Source organism: Pseudophryne corroboree, chromosome 8, assembly GCF_028390025.1.
Source record: "Pseudophryne corroboree isolate aPseCor3 chromosome 8, aPseCor3.hap2, whole genome shotgun sequence".
Taxonomy (NCBI): Eukaryota; Metazoa; Chordata; class Amphibia; order Anura; family Myobatrachidae; genus Pseudophryne; species Pseudophryne corroboree.
The window spans coordinates 418,837,918-418,857,195 of NC_086451.1; the positions used below are offsets into that span (position 1 = coordinate 418,837,918).

The 19,278-nt window shown below is 46.6% G+C and overlaps 1 protein-coding gene across 2 annotated transcripts in view; it reads right to left on the reverse strand.

The window, feature by feature from the left end:
- LOC134949402 (leucine-rich repeat and fibronectin type III domain-containing protein 1-like) overlaps positions 1–19,278 on the reverse strand; it is a 288,643-nt gene that overhangs the window by 26,677 nt on the left and 242,688 nt on the right. For both annotated transcript variants that reach the window (XM_063937954.1, XM_063937953.1), the window contains exon 3: positions 2,732–4,133. In XM_063937954.1, coding sequence (XP_063794024.1) covers positions 2,732–4,113 — 1,382 coding nt within the window. In that variant the 5' untranslated portion in view covers positions 4,114–4,133. The remainder of the gene's footprint in view (positions 1–2,731; positions 4,134–19,278) is intronic.

The following is a 19,278-nucleotide window of genomic DNA, read 5'->3' on the forward strand; positions in this document are numbered from 1 at the left end:
CAAACTGAAATTGCAGTGTAAAAATAAAGCAGCCAGTATTTACCATGCACAGAAAAAATATAACCCACCCAAATCTAAGTCTTTCTGAACATGTTACATCTGCCTCTCCTGCAGTGCAACATTATTGCTTTATAATTCGCTTTAGTTACAAATATGAATCAAGCCCTATATCCTACCACATTCCTTGATAATAAGGTTTTGGCACTTGTGGGGAGTGTTAGGGTTCTGCTGGGGGGAGGGGGGATTAGGTTTAGGCACTTGTCGGGTGGGTTAGGAGGCTGCGGGGAGGGGGGTTAGGTTTAGGCACCAGCGGGGAGGGTTAGGATGTGGGGGAGGGGGGGAGGTTTAGTTTTAGGCTGCGGTGAGGTGGTGGAAGGTTAGGTTTAGGCACCAGTAGGGAGGGTTAGACTGCGGGGGGAAGGGGGGGGGGTGGTGGTTAGGGTCAGTCTTCGGGAAGAGAGGGTTGCGGGGGGGGGGGGGGGGTAAATATGTTTGCCGAACCCCTATTGAGATTTTCACCAGCGGGATGTCGTTGTCGTTTTTCTGACCGCCGGTATCCCGACAGCCAGTCAAGCGTATCTATCCCACAGGGAACTGAGGGGTGCATGTAGAAGATGACTGCTATCCATATTTTGCTAACCATTCATGCTACTGGGGTACGTTTTCCCTTTAAGGTGTTTTATCTGTAACACGATTTTCTCTGACAATATGAAATATGTCTTTAAACATTGTACACTTTGCTCTGTGTTGTATCTACATGTTCCCTCTGTAGTGTTTACCTACAGTAAATATTACCTCTCTGTACTGCTCGCAGCCCCGGATCCTCCCATTCTAAACTGTTTGCAGTACCTGACATTCTCTTTCTTTGCACAGGAAGGAATCTCATTATGGAGGCGCTGGGTAAAGGCTGATCTTATCTGATCAGTGCTCCAGCAGAAATCTCAGGGGTCATTTTAGGAAACTCTCTTTTGCTGAAAGGGCTGAGGGTGCCTGGGAGAGACTGAAGCTGATGGGTATACAAATGTGGAATGAAAGAAGAGTTTAACCTGTTACTACAAAGTAGATATGCTTCAAGTGTCAGACGTTTTTTCCTGTGCTTTTCACCAAGGACTTTATATAATTGTGAACATTGTGGGAAGAGATCACAATTGCCGACTTTTTAACTGTGCCACCTACACGCCAGAGGGGGAGGCACGGGTTGGAACACAGAGGGGTGGCAAGATTTGTGGTATCACGCTCCCTTGCCCCTCCCACCACGGCCCCCAACACGTCATCTCCAGGGAGGTGTTAGATAACGAGTTGGCTAGTGTGATCTATTCCCACACATATCTGGAGGTCTCTTGGACATTCCAAGAAAGTAGGCAAATTTGGTACAGATGTATTACAGTATAGCAGTAATATATGTAAGGGCAACATAACTAAATTGTTTAGATAAGGTGAGAGCTGCCTAGACCTGTCCATATAAGAGGCTTAGATTTTTGTGATTGGTTTAGTTTAGGTTGCTAGGCAGATCAAGTGTGGTTAATGGTTTATAATTGGTTAGAGTCAGCCTATAGGGGAACTTGGGGGTGGTCCCTTTGGTTGGGGTATTTAAAGGGAATCCTGATAGAATTATTCCTCTTACTGGTTTGGAAGCCCACCCACCCACCATAATGAATCTTTAATTTGGCTATTTTCAATTGGTTTATTAATTTCCGTTATTTTCAGGATTAATGGACGGGGTGACGCTACTGGGCAGCGGTCACGTGTAGCATAAGTGGTGTTGTGGGGCACTTACCCTTTTTGAAGTACGGCGAGTGTGTCCTGCCCTTGAGGGGGGACAAGGGGCACTTCTTTGAGGGAGCGTCCTCGCTGTGCTATAGTAAAGGGTGGTGAGACCTTCGCAACACAGGTTATGCTTTTATACATAGATGCAGCATTTCAGTCGCCGCCATTACAGATGGGGCGTTTCAGTCGCAATCATTTTATAAGATCTAGTGACTAGAGCAGGTTAGTTGTAGCGTCTTCCTGGCCACCCACTGCGAATAAGGTCATTTCTAATTAAAACATTTAATGACCATTTAATCCAACGCAGTTGTGTCCGTGTCTTTATTTTAGTTGATAAGTTAGCTTAAAGTTATAGTTAAGGTTCAAGCACAATAAATTGATAGACGTCTTATTACGTTTGTATCCCTTTAAAATCATATAAAACTATGTAAAATGCTGAATCGTCAGTTGCAAAAATGTTTTGCCAGAGTCAAAAATGTTTGAGGACAATAATGAACGGCACAATTATCAAGAAAATACTAAAAACTCCGTGCAAGTATATTCTCACCTAAAAGGTTTTTATTATATACACTATTATACCATCTTACCCACTAAAAAAAAAAATCTGAAAAGAAAAATGTCCATTCAGCTTTGTATTGCCTTTTAATTTGCCAAATTCAATGGCCTATTACCGTTTATGTTGCTTCACGTTATCACCCCATTTGTATAAAACACAGACAGTGCTGCTATTTGACTGTTAGGTCTCCACTAAGTATTTATAATACATAATGCTATAAATGTCATACAGTATTTGTACTGACTGATGGAAATGCACCAGAGTGCACAATATTATACTTTCCCCGCAGGTGCCATGATCAGTAACAAGAACCTAATCAGACTGATTACCTAAGACACTCTCCACTTCTATATATCACCATCATCCATTTATCCAGACACCACAACTATTAACATCAGTTCTTCTTACCTGTACACCAGGGAATCATCTAAAGAGCTGTTGTACTGAATCTGATACATGCGGATGCCAGGGATATGACGCTCCGATGGCCACTGGATGACAACCGAGGTGGACTTCAACTTGTCCACCACAATTCTTCTATCCTGTAGGTTCTTGGTGTCATTAAAGCCGGACTTGGTTGAGGTTGTGATGTCGGAGGACCCAGGGTCAGGCTCTTTTATATGAGCCGTGTTGTTGACTAGCAATGGAAGGGGTACTATTGCCACTTCCACTGTGGCGGTGACCTCTCCAGCTGCATTGGATGCTATGCAGGTGAACAAACCACTGTCCTTAAGTGTCGTAATAATAATATCCAAGGTTCCATTGTCGTGAACTACAATCCTTGTTGTATTGTGGATGAGCTTCCCGTCTGGACCAATCCAGTGGACTGATGGTTCTGGATCTCCAACCGCCTTGCACTTGAGGTTCACAGATTGTCCTTCCATGACAAATGTTTTGCTAGCATAGTGTCGAGTAATAAGTGGTGGATCACAGATAAACTCCTCTTCTTGAATTGACCAAAAATACTTATCCGTTAGCTGCTCTGGGGAGGCACAAGTCTCCAAATCATCCTCCCTTGTCAATCTTCTAAGCCATAAAAGCTCACAGTTACAGTGTAGAGGGTTCCCTCCAAAGCTGATGGCCAGAGAAGAATGACTGTTGCCTTTTACACTGGCCAACACCTGAGACCTGAGGAATAGGTTGTCCGGAGGCAGTTTGTGCAACCGGTTAGAGGTCATGTCAAGCCTAACTAGCTTATGCAACATAGTGAATGTACCTTCAGCAATATTGTCAATCAAGTTGTGGTCCAGAGTTAAGGTGTTCAAATTGAACATCTGCCCAATGTCTTCCCAGGGCAGCTCCTCCAGGTTGTTGTAGGATAGATCAAGGTCTTCCACAGTTGACAGAAACTCAATGAAGGCTCCAGGCTGGATAGAATTGATCTGGTTGTTACCTAAAATGAGATGGCGCAGATTGCCCAAGCCTCGGAAATGCTCATTCCGCAGGACAGAAAGACGGTTGCTGTTCATGTGCAAGGCTCTTAGAGCACGCAGGTCAGAGAACGCCAGTGGTACAATTTGGCTAATAGTGTTCCGCGACAGTGTCAAGTGCACTAAGTTGGTCATGTTGATAAAGTCCTTGCGTCGAATAATGGTGATAAAATTATCAGTCAGCCGGAGCTCCACTGTCCGGCGGTCAATGGCTGGTGGAACAAAGAGCAGTCCTGTCTTGGCACACAGCATTGTGAGGGTCGGAGAGTTTGTCTGGCAGATGCAGCGGCCGGGGCAGTGCTGTGCTCTCCCAAAGTACCCCAGAGCTCCCATCAGCAGAAGGCATAGCAGCTTCTCCATGGCCCCTTGGCCAAAAGAGTCTTCAGGGAAGAGAGAGAGAGAGAGAAAGAACATTGAGTACATTATAACTACAAATAAGCACTATCACAAATGACAGATTTGCATAAAGAATTTTATTATTACATATTAAGTACCCTAGGGCAGTCAGTCTGAACATTTTAATCCCTTGACTAAATCTCAAAAAACTTCCTATAACTGCATTACACAGGCTTCTCTTTTATCATTCAAGTGTACAGGAAAATCAAAAGATTAAGCAGTAAAGGGGAATTTATGAAAACTCTTTTCAGAGGGAAAGGAAAAGGTGTTTTTGTCCATAGTTACCAATCTCATTCTGTCATTTCTCGAGTTCAATTTAGAAATTAATACCCCTTTTCCACTAGCTCAAAAAACACGGGCAAATGCACAGGGGCGCGCATTTACCCATGTTTTTTGCTAGTGGAAACGGCTCCCTCTGCAAAAACCCGGATCAAGTGATCCGGGAATCCTACCCGAGTAGCTTACCGGGTTGAACACGAGTTCAAGCCGGTAAGCTGTGCAGTGTAAATGGAAGCCGTGTCGCTCCCATTCACAGTGTATGGAAGGGCGGCGCTGGGAGATCATGTGATCTCCCAGCGCCGCCCCTGCCGCATCACCAGCAGCGTCACCAACCCGCCAATATGCCGGGTTGGTGAGTGCAGTGGGAAAGGGGGCTCTGATGCGGGTCGCAGCCGAGTAGCACCCGTGTCAGGCTCCCGACTGCTACCCGCATCACATAGTGGAAAAGGGGTATTAGGGCGAAATGTATCAAACCTAGGAGAGAGTACCCAACAATCAGCTCCTGTCATTTTTCAAACACAGGGGCATAGGTATAAAAAGCTTGCACTTGCAGAGAGATAAAGTGGAGAGAGATTAAGAGGTCTACTTACTAAGCCTTGGAGAGAGATAAAGTGGATGGAGATAAAGTACCAGCCAATCAGCTCCTAACTGTCATGTTACAGGCTGTGTTTCAAAAATGACAGTTAGGAGCTGACTGGCTGGTAGTTTATCTCTCTCCAAGCTGTGATTAAAATGCCCCACAGGCTGTAACATGGCAGTTAGGAGCTGATTGGTTGGTGCTTTATCGCTTTACACTTTATCTATCTCCAGGCTTACATCTCCCCCTAACAACGGCATCTGATTGGTTGTTGAGGTTAATATAATCTTTTTCCCTGTGCAGCAGTTTCCATAAATGTTCCCAAGTTCAAAGTATCACTGTAAACAATGCACAATTCTGTCAGCAAACCATTACTCTATAATGTAGTTAGGTAAAAATAATTCCATAGACATCAAAAGTATAATTTATTTCTAATAAACAAAAATAAACATTTTGCAAGCAATTCTGTTATATATCCTTAATTCATATAGCTGCCAGATTTCCTGATGTTTTACAACCAAAAGGGGCATAGGGGGAGGTGTATCTGGAGGATAAGTGGCAAAGTTGCCAGTAGACACCGGGATATTTTTTTAAAGGGGGCATTCATGTACAAGGTTAAACCATGCCTTGTACATGACTACCGCTTTAAAAAAATGTCAGAGTTCGGCATCCCGCACGGCCGCAAACTCGGACTTTAGTACATCCCAGCCCTCAAATTTGATTTGTTGCTATGGGTAACTTCTCCATCTATCCTATTTGATAAGTTAGACAGTGACTGTGAAGTACAGAGCAGTAGTCTTACCCAAAATGGTTTTGATATGGTTGGTTCAGGGGGATCAGAACGAGATCCTGGAGGTCAGGATTCCGGCGGTCAGGAAACCGTCGCCGGGAGCCCGACAGCTGGGATCCCGGCGGCGAGCGCAGCGTGTCCCCTCGCGGTCTTGCTGCGTTCGCCATGCTTCGGGGCCGGGTTCTATTCCCCTTCGGGTGGTGGCGTGGACCGGGTGGTGGCGTGGACCGGATGGTGGCGTGGCGTGGACCACCACCCAAGAGGGGTAACCAGACGGTGGTCGGGACTCCGACCACCGGTATTTCAGCTGGTGTCGGGATTCCGGCGTTTGTAAATTGACTGCGCTATAATTGACAGGCGCTAAATTGACTGCCTCCCGGTTCAGGGCATAAATTGAGTGAATCAGACCATGGTATAACCGGTCAGGATTGCACAGTTGGGAATGCATACACTTTATAGGAAAATCCAGTCACAGAATAAAACATACTGTACAACCCAATCCACCGCTAAATCTGTCCAAGCCACACCTACTTTGGATGAAACCCCCCCCTTTGTGCTGCCCAGATGCATGCTAGGAAAATCCCAGAATACAGTATATGTGCATGTTCTCTTCTCTAAAATGCTTTTGTGTCTATCTAAAATAAAAAGCTGCAGAAATAATTGCATCGTTTAGCTTCCAAATGATTATCTATTTTGAAGTGCCGATACAGCCCTTGCTTTAAAGGTACTTGCACAAGTATGGGTAAATTCTCCATTCACTAGATGGTAAATGTATAGCAATATCCTGTATTAAATGAATGACAAAACTGTTTCTTTTTTCTTTTAAAAAAAAAAGACATTTCAAGACATTATATTTTTGTAATAATTCATGTTTTCACATTTGTTCTCATATTTCATCTGTAAATCTAAGACCTAAATAATGCAAGATGGCCGACCCTGCGCCACATTCAGGCATCATGGCAGGTATTGATCGGTGAGGCAATGTGAAAGTATTTAGTGTCGCGTCTCGTGTTACCGGCATGCACAAAGCTCTCACTGTGTCAATATTAGACTTCAAAATCCCCTGACCTGGCCTGGGCTCAGGAGAAGAGTGATTATGGAAATAATCAGACTCATTAGATATATAGATTATTTACAGTAACTCAATAGTCACAAATCATCTGTGATCACTATGAAGTGAACGGATATATGGCTCGGTAAATGGCTGTCGGGGCTGTCTCATCTTCATATCTTTCACTTCAGTGATCTACCTTATACCCTCTGTCAGGCCAGATGAGAAGGAAGTCATTTACAGCTGCTTCTTACTCCTCCCTCTAATCTACCGCAAGGGACCTGCCCCCTCCTCTGCACCCCTGCCTTCCGTTGCACGCCCTACCTTCCGATCCATGCCACACTATGTCTCTGATCTGTAAACACTATACTTAGTGGAACGATGGGAGGTATGTATCAAGCCATGGAGAGAGATTAAGTGGACAGAGATAAAGTACCAGCCAATCAGCTCCTAACGGCCATGTCACAGGCTGTGTCTGAAAAATGACAGGAGCTGATTGGTTGGTACTTTATCTCTGGCCACTTTATCTCCATCCAAGGCTTAGTAAATAGACCCCATCAAAGGCTTAGTAAATAGACCCCTTTATCTCTCTCCACAGTTTAATACATCTCCTCCTTTATGCCTTACACAGCAATGTTGGTTGAGAGGGCTGATGCTAGTTTGCGTATACAGTAAACATAGAATAAATTAATTTTTTTTGTAAACTGCATAGTTGTGTGATTATTTACTAATCTATTATATGTATTTATATCGCTCCAGGATACTCCATGGCCCTTTATGATTGGAAACACAGTAATAAAACAAGACTGGTCATTAACAGACAGACCGAGCTTAACATCAAAGCCGTACCACCTTGGTGTAGGCCATATACTGTAGGCAAATGCTAAGGGCACCATATCTTTAGGGGGCAGTCACGGCGGCCTGCCTATATGTTTTTTAAGGGGCACCAGCTAAAATGTTGACTAGGGTACCAAATTGGTTGGGCAAGGCTTTGCTTAATTACAACCTGCAGTATTATATTCTAATTCTAACTGGATAGAATAGCCTAATGGGGTTCACTACGATCTGCCGGCGGCCGGGCTCCCGGCGACCAGCATACCGGCGCCGGGAGCCCAACTGCCGGCTTACCGACAGTGTGGCGAGCGCAAATGAGCCCCTTGCGGGTTCGCTGTGCTCGCCACGCTACGGGCACGGTGGCGCGCTATGCACGCCACGCTATTTTATTTTCCCTCCACGGGGGCCGTGGACCCTCACGAGGGAGAATAAGTGTCGGTATGCCGGCTGTCGGGATCCCGGCGCCGGTATACTGTGCGCCGGGATCCCGTCAGTCGGCATACTGAAGACCACCCGCCTAATGGGGGGGTCGTTTAATGGCTGGGTTTTGTGTGAGGGAGGGAATTCCTCAGAGTTAGGGGCAGCTGGAGATAAGTCCTGTAATTGGCAATGGCGGAGGTGCAGTTCTTTGGAAGACGAGTTTGAAGTGTAGGGATGCTTAGTATAAACCACTAGGCAGTTATCAGACTTGCAGATAAAGGGCAGGGAGCTATGGGGTTAATGTGTTTTAGCCAATTAGAGTATTGTGTGTGTGTGTGTGTGTGTGTGTGTGTGTGTGTGTGTGTGTGTGTGTGTGTGTGTGTGGGGGAGGGGGGGGGGTTATGGGATGGTGAGATGGGCTTAGAACAGTGCCTCTTTTCCTTTGGTCTCCTTCCCTCCCTGTGTTTTCCCTTTGTTGCCTATGGACCAAATTCAGAGATGTACATCTCCGACGGTGTGAGATCTGCCCCCTAAGCCACAGCAAGTCAACTAATGTTTCAGAAAATGGGGGTGTTAGCCCTGTTTTCTAGGTTTGCCGAGGTCAGTGGCTCCATGCTTAGACTGGTTCCAGCAACGTGAATTTCCCAGTCATTCCCAGATCACCGATGTTCACACTGTGCTGCGTCCGATCAGAGAAGCCGTCAGGAGTAATTTATTTACACAAGATGTCTCCTGCGGCATTAGCATATTATTGCACAGCCACTGCGGACATAGTCGCGATAGTATTAATCTCTGAATTAGGCCCAGTCAACCTTTATTGAGTGAAAGAATATCAGTCCAGTGACCTCTCACTGCATATCTAATTCGCTCCCCTTCAGTATATGACTGATTTCTCCCTTCTGAGGTCATTGTCAAGGGCTATTTTGTTATTGTACTGGAGGGGCTTGTAACCTAGCACTTGCCGTTGAGAGGGGCGATTGGCACTGCATGTCTGTGTTGTCATCTGTTGGCGTAAGACAGGTCGTCGCTGTTTAGTTACCACTCTTTCTTTTGCCACCATACGTTTATGGAATGTTAAATATTTATATTTTATTCCATTTGGTTGTCAGTGTCATTATTTTAGATAAGGCGTTGTTAATAATGTTGCGTAACCTGTGTTTTGGTTCCTCTCTGGATTGTGGCAATGGCGGAGCCACGAATAGCATTGCTCCATCTGTAGGGTGTTTATTGGAGCAGTCTTGTTGTACTATACAACTATTTGATATTGGATTCTCTAAAGTTCAGGCAACCAGTGTATTGACTGGCAGACTGAATTCCCTAGAGAAGTGGTATATAGAATAAGAGTTCTCAGGACCAAGCCTTGTGGTAATCGTGTTATTGTTATTTCTTTTTTGTGTGTGTGTGTGTGTGTGTGTGTGTGTGTGTGTGTGTGTGTGTGTGTGTGTGTCTTTTTTCTGTCATTATTTACAGAAAGGCCTATTGGAATAACAGGTATTTTTATCTTATTTGGTTTAAGAAATGAAAAGGGGAACAGATGTGCGTGACCATGTTTCTGATCTCCGTTAAAGGCATAGGGCCTGATTCTGACTCTGCGCGACTGCTTCGGATCCATATCGGAGGCGAAACCTTGAAATCCTGCTGTCAGATCTTGGGGTTTTGGTCGGGCGCCAATTTCAAAAGTCACATTGAAATCAATGGGCTGACCGATGATTGGCTGAGAGCCGTCTGTCACGGCTCTCAACCAATCAACATGTCCCAATATACTTCAATGGGTCAAGCTGACACCACTGGCCGCACTGCTGACACCCCCACACTGCCGGCACGCCCGCACCGAGGATATTGCCGGCACTTCTACTCTGCCGACACATGTGGCATCCCCACACTACCGCACCGAGGACACACTGCCGAAACTCCCACACTGCTGGCAACCCTGCACTGAGGACATGGCTGATACTCCTGCACTGAAGACACCGCATGCACCCCAGCAGTACCGACACCGTCTGCAACCATGCACTGAGGACACCACTGGCATTGTCGACACCACCAGCACCCCACCCTATGTTAGTGAACAATATTGTGAGCTGTAAGGTGGTCAAAATTGAAGGAAATTACTGGAAATTAATGATACTGAGGTTAATAATTCTCTAGGAACAAAAAAGGTCCAAAAATATGTGATTTTAGCTTTTTCCTGCACAGTTTAAAAAAAAAAAAAATGCAAATCCAAAATCAGACAACGAATCAGAGACAAATCCAAATCCAGCACAAATGATCCGGCGCACATCTCTACTTTAAAGTCGGCGCATGCTTCTGAGTAACACTGCGCATGCTTCCAGAGGGTTACTGCCGGGGTAAATTGGAAATGCCAACTCCTGTGTTGTTATTTTAGTAAAAGCTAGAGATGTTTAATTAAAGGTGGAGGCCTATGCAAAGGAGGTAACTGATACGAGGTGGAATGTACTAACCATCGCACCCGCCACGCAATACATCCCATCACTTATCGGGTTAATACCACCGGTTTGTACTTAGAAATGCAATTAAAATCGCAAAGGACAGCAGAAGGATTCCCAGGGTTTAGAGCCTGGGAGTCCTTCTGCTCATGCGCAGAGTCACATGGGTGCCGTGGGGGGTGAGAATCAGATCCCTCTCAATCGGATCCCTCTCAGGGGGTCATTTAGACTTGATCGCTCACTAGCAGTTTTTTGCAGCACTACGATCAGATAGTCGCCGCCTACAGGGGAGTGTACTGTATTTTAGCTGTGCAAGTGTGCGATCGCATGTGCAGATGAGCGGTACAACTAAACTTTGTGTAGTTACTGAGTTGCCCAGGACTTACTCACCCGCTGCGATCACTTCAGCCTGTCCGGGGCCGGAATGGACATCAGACACCCGCCCAGCAAACACCCGGCCACGCCTGCGTTTTTCCAAACACTCCCAGAAAATGGTCAGTTGCCACCCACAAACGCCTTCTTCCTGTCGATCTCTTTGCGATCGGCTGTGCGAATGGATCCTTCGTAAAACCCTTCGCACAGCAACGATCCGCTTTGTACCCGTGCGACATGCCTGCGCATTGCGGTGCATACGCATGCGCAGTACTAACCTGACCAAAAAAAGCTAGCGTGCGATCAGGTCTGAATGACCCCCTCAGTGCGAAACGTAGCCCATAGGCTTCTATTGGGTAACGCCACATAAAGATGGCTTCACCCACCGGGTCCAAGCTCCGGAATGTATTGCATTCTGGAACTCGGTACATGTGGAAATGCGGACAAATTCCGAAAATATGATGTTTGGAGTTTTTGCCGCATTTTCAGCTTTAGTGCATCCCGCCCAGGGAGTTTACTACTTAAAAATGACTATAAAGAATTATCTAAACACTTTTATTTGCTGGAATACACTTTCTGGCTATAATTTATCCATCATTTATAAAAGTTGCAAAAAATTAACCATTTCACACGATGGACCTTATTCTGAGTCCACACAAATGCTAACGCGTGTATTGCTGGTCGCCAGTGTGCGACTTTATACAAATGGGCTACAAACTTCTTCCCTTTAGTACATATGTGTGGCAGAATGTGGACTGATTTACCTGTGCACGCTGTACTGTGCAAGTCCTGAGACTTGGAAGCAGCAGTGATAGCGCTATATGGAGATGCAGCAGGGGGCATCTATTACATGCAGACTCCTCCTGCTGCACTAGTGATCCGAGAGGACGCCGCATCGGATCAAACCACCCTCCATCGGGCGGCTTACGGCATCCATGGTGTTGTGCAAGCCTCCTGTCGCCTAAAACGGAGATCCCTGGCCTCTTCTACCAGCAAAAAGGCGGCAACATGCCTCCGTATTCACAAATGGAGGCCGGCACCACCCACTACCCACCCCAAAATGGCATTAGACTGTCAAAGACAGTCTGATGCCGGTCTGCGTCCTATGCAGCAGGACCCGTATGTGCACGTGCAGAATGAGTCCTGCACATACGCAAATTGAAAATCTGTACTTTGCGCTGAATGACCCCCATCCTGCAAAGTATGGGTTAATGAGCCTAATTCAATGTTGATCGCAAAAGCAAAATCTTCCTCTAATTGCAGGGGGGGGGGGGCAGATGTAACATGTGCAGAGATAAATTGCAGTGTAAAAATAAAGCAGCCAGTATTTACTCTGCACGGAAACAATATAACCCACCCAAATCTAACTCTCTCTGCACATGTTACATCTGCACCCCTCCCCTGCAGTGCACATGGGCCCTCATTCCGAGTTGATCGCTTGCTAGCTACTTTTAGCAGCCGTACAAACGCATAGTCGCCGCAGACGGGGGAGTGTATTTTCGCTTTGCAGGAGTGCGAACGCCTGTGCAGCTGAGCGGCTGCAAACACATATTGTGCAGAACAAGATTAGCCCTGTAGTTAATTATACTATGTGATGATTGCTGACGAATGACACGGTAATGATGTCAGATACCCGCCCAGCAAACGCCCGGCCACGCCTGCGTTTTTCCAAACACTCCCAGAAAACGGTCAGTTGCCACCCAGAAACACCCACTTCCTTTCAATCTCCCTGCGATCGCCAGTGCGACTGAAAGCGTCGCTAGAACCTGTGCAAAACCACGATGCTCTTTTTACCCGTACACCGCGTGTGCGCACTGCGGTGCATACGCATGCGCAGTTTTGCTATTTTTTTAAATGATCGCTACGCAGCGAACAACGGCAGCTAGCGATCAACTCGGAATGACCTCCATGGTTTTGCCCATTAGAGGAAGATTTTTCTTTTGCAATCAACCTTGAATTAGGCCCAATGTACATACCGTCACTCTAAGTAACCGGGTGCTAATTGTATCTGCCCCTCTGTGCGTAATCCCCCCTAATGAAAACTAGTGTTTTTTTGTGTTTTTTTTTACAGATACAAGACCCACTAACATTTATTCTGAGATAAAGACAACAGGCTGATAAAGACAACAGACTGAAGTGTCCACTGACTTCTTCTCAGATACCCGCAGATACCACTGCTTGAGAAATCCTTATACCAAGAAAGACGATAATTCTCTTTCTTTTTTGTAGAAATGTGAAGGTCTTAAATTGGACCTGTCACCTAGATGAAGAACTGATCCATTTATCCGCTGTGGGCATGAGGGAAAGTTGGTAAATCTATGTTTGTGCCCAGGGAGATTGCAGGGCTGAAAGCCTGACATCAGTTTATGAAAAACACCAAAACACACCGGTGAAAGCTTTTGCTGGTAATTGTTTGCGAAGCCGCCTAGCACCCTGTCTGTATCTCACAGGTCCAGATGGGTATACAGTATGTCGTTCACTGTTTCCATCACCCTGAGCTCGCTGCCTCCTCCTGTGCCTGTGTTTTCGCCACATGTATAGATTGCTTAGGTTACTGGGAAGTGTATTCCGTAGAGGAGGGAGGAAGCTTTTACTGTCTGAAAATCAATAAGATTAGACTGCTAAGGTTAAAAGCAGATCAGTGCAGCAGATAAGAGGGAAAACAAGCTCTGGACCGGCGGAGATAGCCTGCAGATCACCGGTTGATGGAATCAGCTACTCACCTACGTCTTACTCCACTTCCACTACTGTCTGCCGGTTTTACTGGGCAAATATTCTTTACTGACAATTTCCTACAAATTTTCCTGACAAACGGCTTTTTCATTGATTCGTTATTCACTGAGCGTATCCTAGAGTAGGATCAAGATGGATAAGGGATCCAAGGAATGCAAATAATGTAGAAGGGTCAATATAACCCCAAGACATTAATGGAGTGACTGATACGTTAAACTTGGTAGCTTGGTAGCGTAACTTACCCAAATTTTACTGTGTGTTGGCAGGTCTGGACTTAAGGGGCCAGTGTAACAAGCGGTGGTAATAGAAAATGTTTTCTGTCGATATTTTCGCCGTTAAGAAAGATTAATCGGGACGGCTGAGCGGTGATAATTCGGGTTGAAAAACAATTTCTAGATTTCCTAAGAAATGCCGCCCCCCCCTAAATATTTTACACCTGTAGACCAAGTTACCGTGTTACTCCCGACACTCCCACTCTTCGTCACCCAGTTGGCGACGCAGCAGTCGGAAGGATGTGAAGTACAGTAAACATGGTTCCTAACTGGACTGATTGGAAATCCTGGAGGTGAATGCAAGTCGGCCGCAAATTGTTGCCACATTGGGGGTTATTCAGATATGGAAGCAAAGCAAAAAAGCAAACAACTGGGCAAAACCATGTTGCACTGCAGGTGGGGCAGATGTAACATGTGCAGAGTTAGAGTTAAGTGAGGTATGTCCAAACCGAAATCTAAATTGCAGTGTAAAAATAATGCTGTCTAACATATGTGGGCTACAGGCAAAAGCAGACAGTATTTACCCTGCACAGAAAAAAATATAATTGTATTTGCTCCACTTGCATTGCAAAATGGTTTATTTCAGGTACAAGGTTGTTCATTTTCTGTCTTGTATCCAAATCCAAATCAGGCCCTGTGTGTGCAAGACACTAATTGGGTGTGTTTGATAGCATGCAGAGTTACATGCATCTCTTTGTCCTGAATACTTATATATGCACTTTTGGTTTGATACTCATCATCATTATCAGTACACACTTGCACCAGCCTTTCCCCTGATGCAGAAGATAAGTCATAAACTTCCCCAGAATACCATAAACACGCATTTACTGATCATTGCCTGCATGAGAATGCTTCATTGTGGGACGGTTACCCACGTCAGCCGCAAGTGGGGCTATAACTGTATTGCGTATGGCTCTGCATTGCCTGTTTTTGTGTATGCTCAGTTTTGAGGCGCACACAGTATAAAAACCAGCAACTCAGCATCTGCTCACCTGTCTACTCAGAAGCCACGGGGGAGTGTCTGGGCGAACGCTGGGTGTGTTTGTGACGTCAAACCAGGAACGAGACTGACTGAACTGATCGCAATCTGTGAGTAAGTCTGGAGCTACTCAGAAACTGCTAAGAAATTTCTATTTGCAATTCTGCTAATCTTTCGTTCGCAATTCTGCTAAACTAAGATACACTCCCAGAGGGCGGCGGCCTAGCGTGTGCAATGCTGCTAAAAGTAGCTAGCGAGCGAACAACTCGGAATGAGGGCCATTGTCTTAATCTGTTCATTTCCCACCCAAGGAAATACATACTGACTGTAAGTTTGAATATCCACCTACTTTATATTACAATGTTGGGTGTCCCAAGGGGGCACAGCCGCTGCCGGAGTACATGAGGGTGGTGGTGATGGGGGGGGGGGGGGGGGGGGGTTCCTTGAAAAACAGCAAATATCAGGTGTTGGATATCCCCTTAAGAGCCAAGACGGTGGCAGCTTCTGAAGAACCCTAATCCTACATCAGTAACATTTACCAAATTGTCTTTCGAGTTCTCTATAACGTATATTGGGGGTCATTCTGAGTTGTTCGCTCGTTGCCGAATTTCGCTATATTGCGATTAGTCGCTTACTGCGCATGCGCAAGGTTCGCAGAGCGCATGCGCTTAGTTATTTTACACAAAAGTTAGGTATTTTTCTCACGGCATAACGAGGATTTTTCATCGTTCTGGTGATCGTACTGTGATTGACAGGAAGTGGGTGTTTCTGGGTCGGAAACTGGCCGTTTTCTGGGCGTGTGCGAAAAAACGCTGGCGTTTCTGGGAAAACCCGGGAGTGGCTGGAGAAACGGAGGAGTGTCTGGGCGAACGCTGGGTGTGTTTGTGACGTCAAACCAGGAACGAGACTGACTGAACTGATCGCAATCTGTGAGTAAGTCTGGAGCTACTCAGAAACTGCTAAGAAATTTCTATTCGCAATTCTGCTAATCTTTCATTCGCAATTCTGCTAAGCTAAGATACACTCCCATAGGGCGGCAGCCTAGCGTGTGCAATGCTGCTAAAAGCAGCTAGCGAGCGAACAACTCGGAATGAGGGCCATTGTCTTAATCTGTTCATTTCCCACCCAAGGACAGTAGCGGATCTTGCCACGGACAAGCAGGCTTTTTGTCTGGGGCACCGCTGTCCCGAGGGCGCCGCCGCCGTGGCAAGATCCGCTACTGGTGCCGTGCTGTACGCGATTACATCATCGCGCACCGCACGGCATTGTGGGAGCGGCCATAGACTCTAGAGGTCATAATTGACCTCTAATGTCTATGCGGTGCTATGGGAGAGACGTCATGACGTCTCTCCCATAGATCCAAGGAGCGGCACCAGCGGCCGGAGACGGAGGGAAGCAGCGGTCAGGAAGCAGGAGCAGGGGACGGTGGTTTTATTTTTTTGGGAAGCGGCGATACTACAGGGGGCACAACTACTGAGGGCACAGCTACAGGGGCACAGTACTGGGGGCACAACTACAAGGGGCACAGTACTGGGGGCACAACTACTGAGGGCATAGCTACAAGGGGCACAGTACTGGGAGCACAGCTACTGGGGGCACAACTACTGAGGGCAGAGCTACAGGGGGCACAGCTACAGGGGTCACAACTACGGGGGGTACAACTACTGAGGGCACAGTACTGGGGGCACAACTACTGAGGGCACAACTACTGAGGGCACAGCTACAAGGGGCACAGTACCGGGGGCACAGCTACTGGGGGCACAACTACTGAGGGCACAACTACAGGGGTCACAGTACTGGGGGCACAACTACTGAGGGCACAGCTACAGGGGGCACAGTACTGGGGGCACAGCTACAGGGGGCACAGTACTGGGGACACAGTACTGGGAGCACAGCTACAAGGAGCACAGCTACAGGGGGCACAACTACTGGGGCACAGTACTGGGGGCACAGCTACAGGGGGCACAGTACTGGGGACACAGCTACAAGGAGCACAGCTACAGGGGGCACAGCTACTGGGGGCACAACTACTGGGGGCACAACTACTGAGGGCACAGCTACAGGGGGCACAGTACTGGGGGCACAGTACTGGGGGAACAGCTACTGGGGGCACAACTACTGGGGGCACAGTACTGGGGGCACAGCTACAGGGGGCACAACTACTGAGGGCACAGCTACTGGGGGCACAGCTACTGGGGGCACATCTACTGAGGGCACAGCTACAGGGGGCATAACAGTGACCGCACCCATTCCCCTTGAAGCCATGCCCCTATTTTTTGCTGCGCGCCATAGGGGCCAAAGGAAACTTTCGCCCTGGGTACCACAAGGTCTAGAACCGGCCCTGCTTGGGCATACAGTGAGTGCAATATTTACACAGAATAGTCAGGAACTGTTGTAGCCTAAAAATTTTTTATCGTGGCTGCATGACGCTGCTGTAGAAAGGATTCTCGCTCCTGAAGATAACTGTCACCAGTATCGGTCTGAATCACTGACAGTTACATCGGCTAGAGTCACAATATAAACCCCACAATGCCGACACAGTAGCAATGTGAATAGTATTTCTCCCGAGGAAACCACTGGCTCTGGAAAAGCGGAGATACGTGTAGAGAGTGAGCCGACACAAGCAGCAGCCACTGTACTATTAGTGGACATCCTGGGCACTTCGCAAAAACATCTCGCCAGCTCTGGACGGTAAAATCATACAACGGCCACCTGAGTCTCGGACCGCACGGTGGATAGTTATTGTGAGAGCCGGACATCAGAATTGATCGGCAGCTTGTAAGCGCTGCTGTGAACTAAAGCTCCCAGACACCGTGGACGGTGCTGAAAGCGGACTGCCAAACTAAGGGGGTCATTCCGAGTTGATCGCTCGCTAGCTACTTTTTGCAGCCGTACAAAAGCATAGTCGCCGCCCACAGGGGAGTGTATTTTAGCTGTGCAAGTGTGCGAACGCTTGTGCAGCCGAGCGGTACAAAAACAGTTTGTGCAGTCTCTGAGTAGGTCTGAACTTACTCAGCCGCTGCGATCACTTCAGCCTGTCCTGTCCCAAGATTGATGTCAGACACCCGCCCTGCAAACGCTTGGACACGCCTGAGTTTTTCCACCCACTCCCTGAAAACGGTCAGCTGACACCCACAAACGCCTTCTTCCTGTAAATCTTCTTGCGAACGGTTGTGCAAATGGATTCTTCGTTAAATCCATCGCCCAGCAACGATTCGCTTTGTACCTGTACGAATCGCCTGCGCATTGCGGTGATACACATGCGCAGTAGTGACCTGATCGCTGCGCTGCAAAAAACGGCAACGTGCGATCAGGTCTCTGCCCTAAGTCCTGTGGGTGAGAACTGTGTCTAAATTTGGGGTAGTAGCGTAGTGTACCCACTTATCACCTATAACAACTTGAAAGTTGCATCTGTGAGTTTTATGGTGGTCATTCCGAGTTGTTCGCTCACTAGCAGTTTTCAGCAGCCGTGCAAACGCTATGCCGCCGCCCACTGGGGAGTGTATTTTAGCTTAGCAGAAGTACGAACTAAAGGATCGCAGAGCGGCTACAAAATCATTTTGTGCAGTTTCAGAGTAGTTCCAGACCTACTCAGTGCTTGCGATCACTTCAGACCATTCAGTTCCTGATTTGACATCAGATACAGGCCCTGCGTTCGCCCAGCCACGCCTGCGTTTTTCCTGGCAAGCCTGCGTTTTTTCGAACACTCCACCCAGAAACGCCCACTTCATGTCAATCACACTGCGGCAACCAATGCGACTGTAATGCTTTGCTAGACCCTGTGTGAAACTACATCGATCGTTGTAATAGTACGACGTGCGTGCGCATTGCTCCGCATACGCATGCGCAGAAGTGCCATTTTTTTGCCTCATCGCTGCACAGCGAACTAATGCAGCTAGCGATCAACTCGGAATGACCTCCTATATCCAGGACTATTTATGATTGACTGTTATGTAAAAACTATTTTTTCTGGACTCAATTCGGTCACATAAATATCAAGGGTATTAACCCTATATTTACGGCAACTGCTTGTGGTCTATAATTGCTATTCTGAAAGCATTTGTTATTATGAAAAACTTTTATATGTGATTACATATTATTCTTATTTTAAATCTTGAGCGCTCCTTGTTGGTACTTATTAATTAAGTAACACAAAATTTATTTTGATCACTTTATTGATTTCCAGTTAATCAAACAGGAGCTGCTAATATATCGTATTTAAAAAAACAATTGTTGTAAACTATATAGTTAATCGCTCCCGATTCTGTCTATCCTTTAAGATTAGACAGTCCGGTAAAGCATTTTAAATGTGTCGGCATAACTTTAAACATAATGCTTTACCATCATATTTGAAGTTATAATGACGACATGGTTA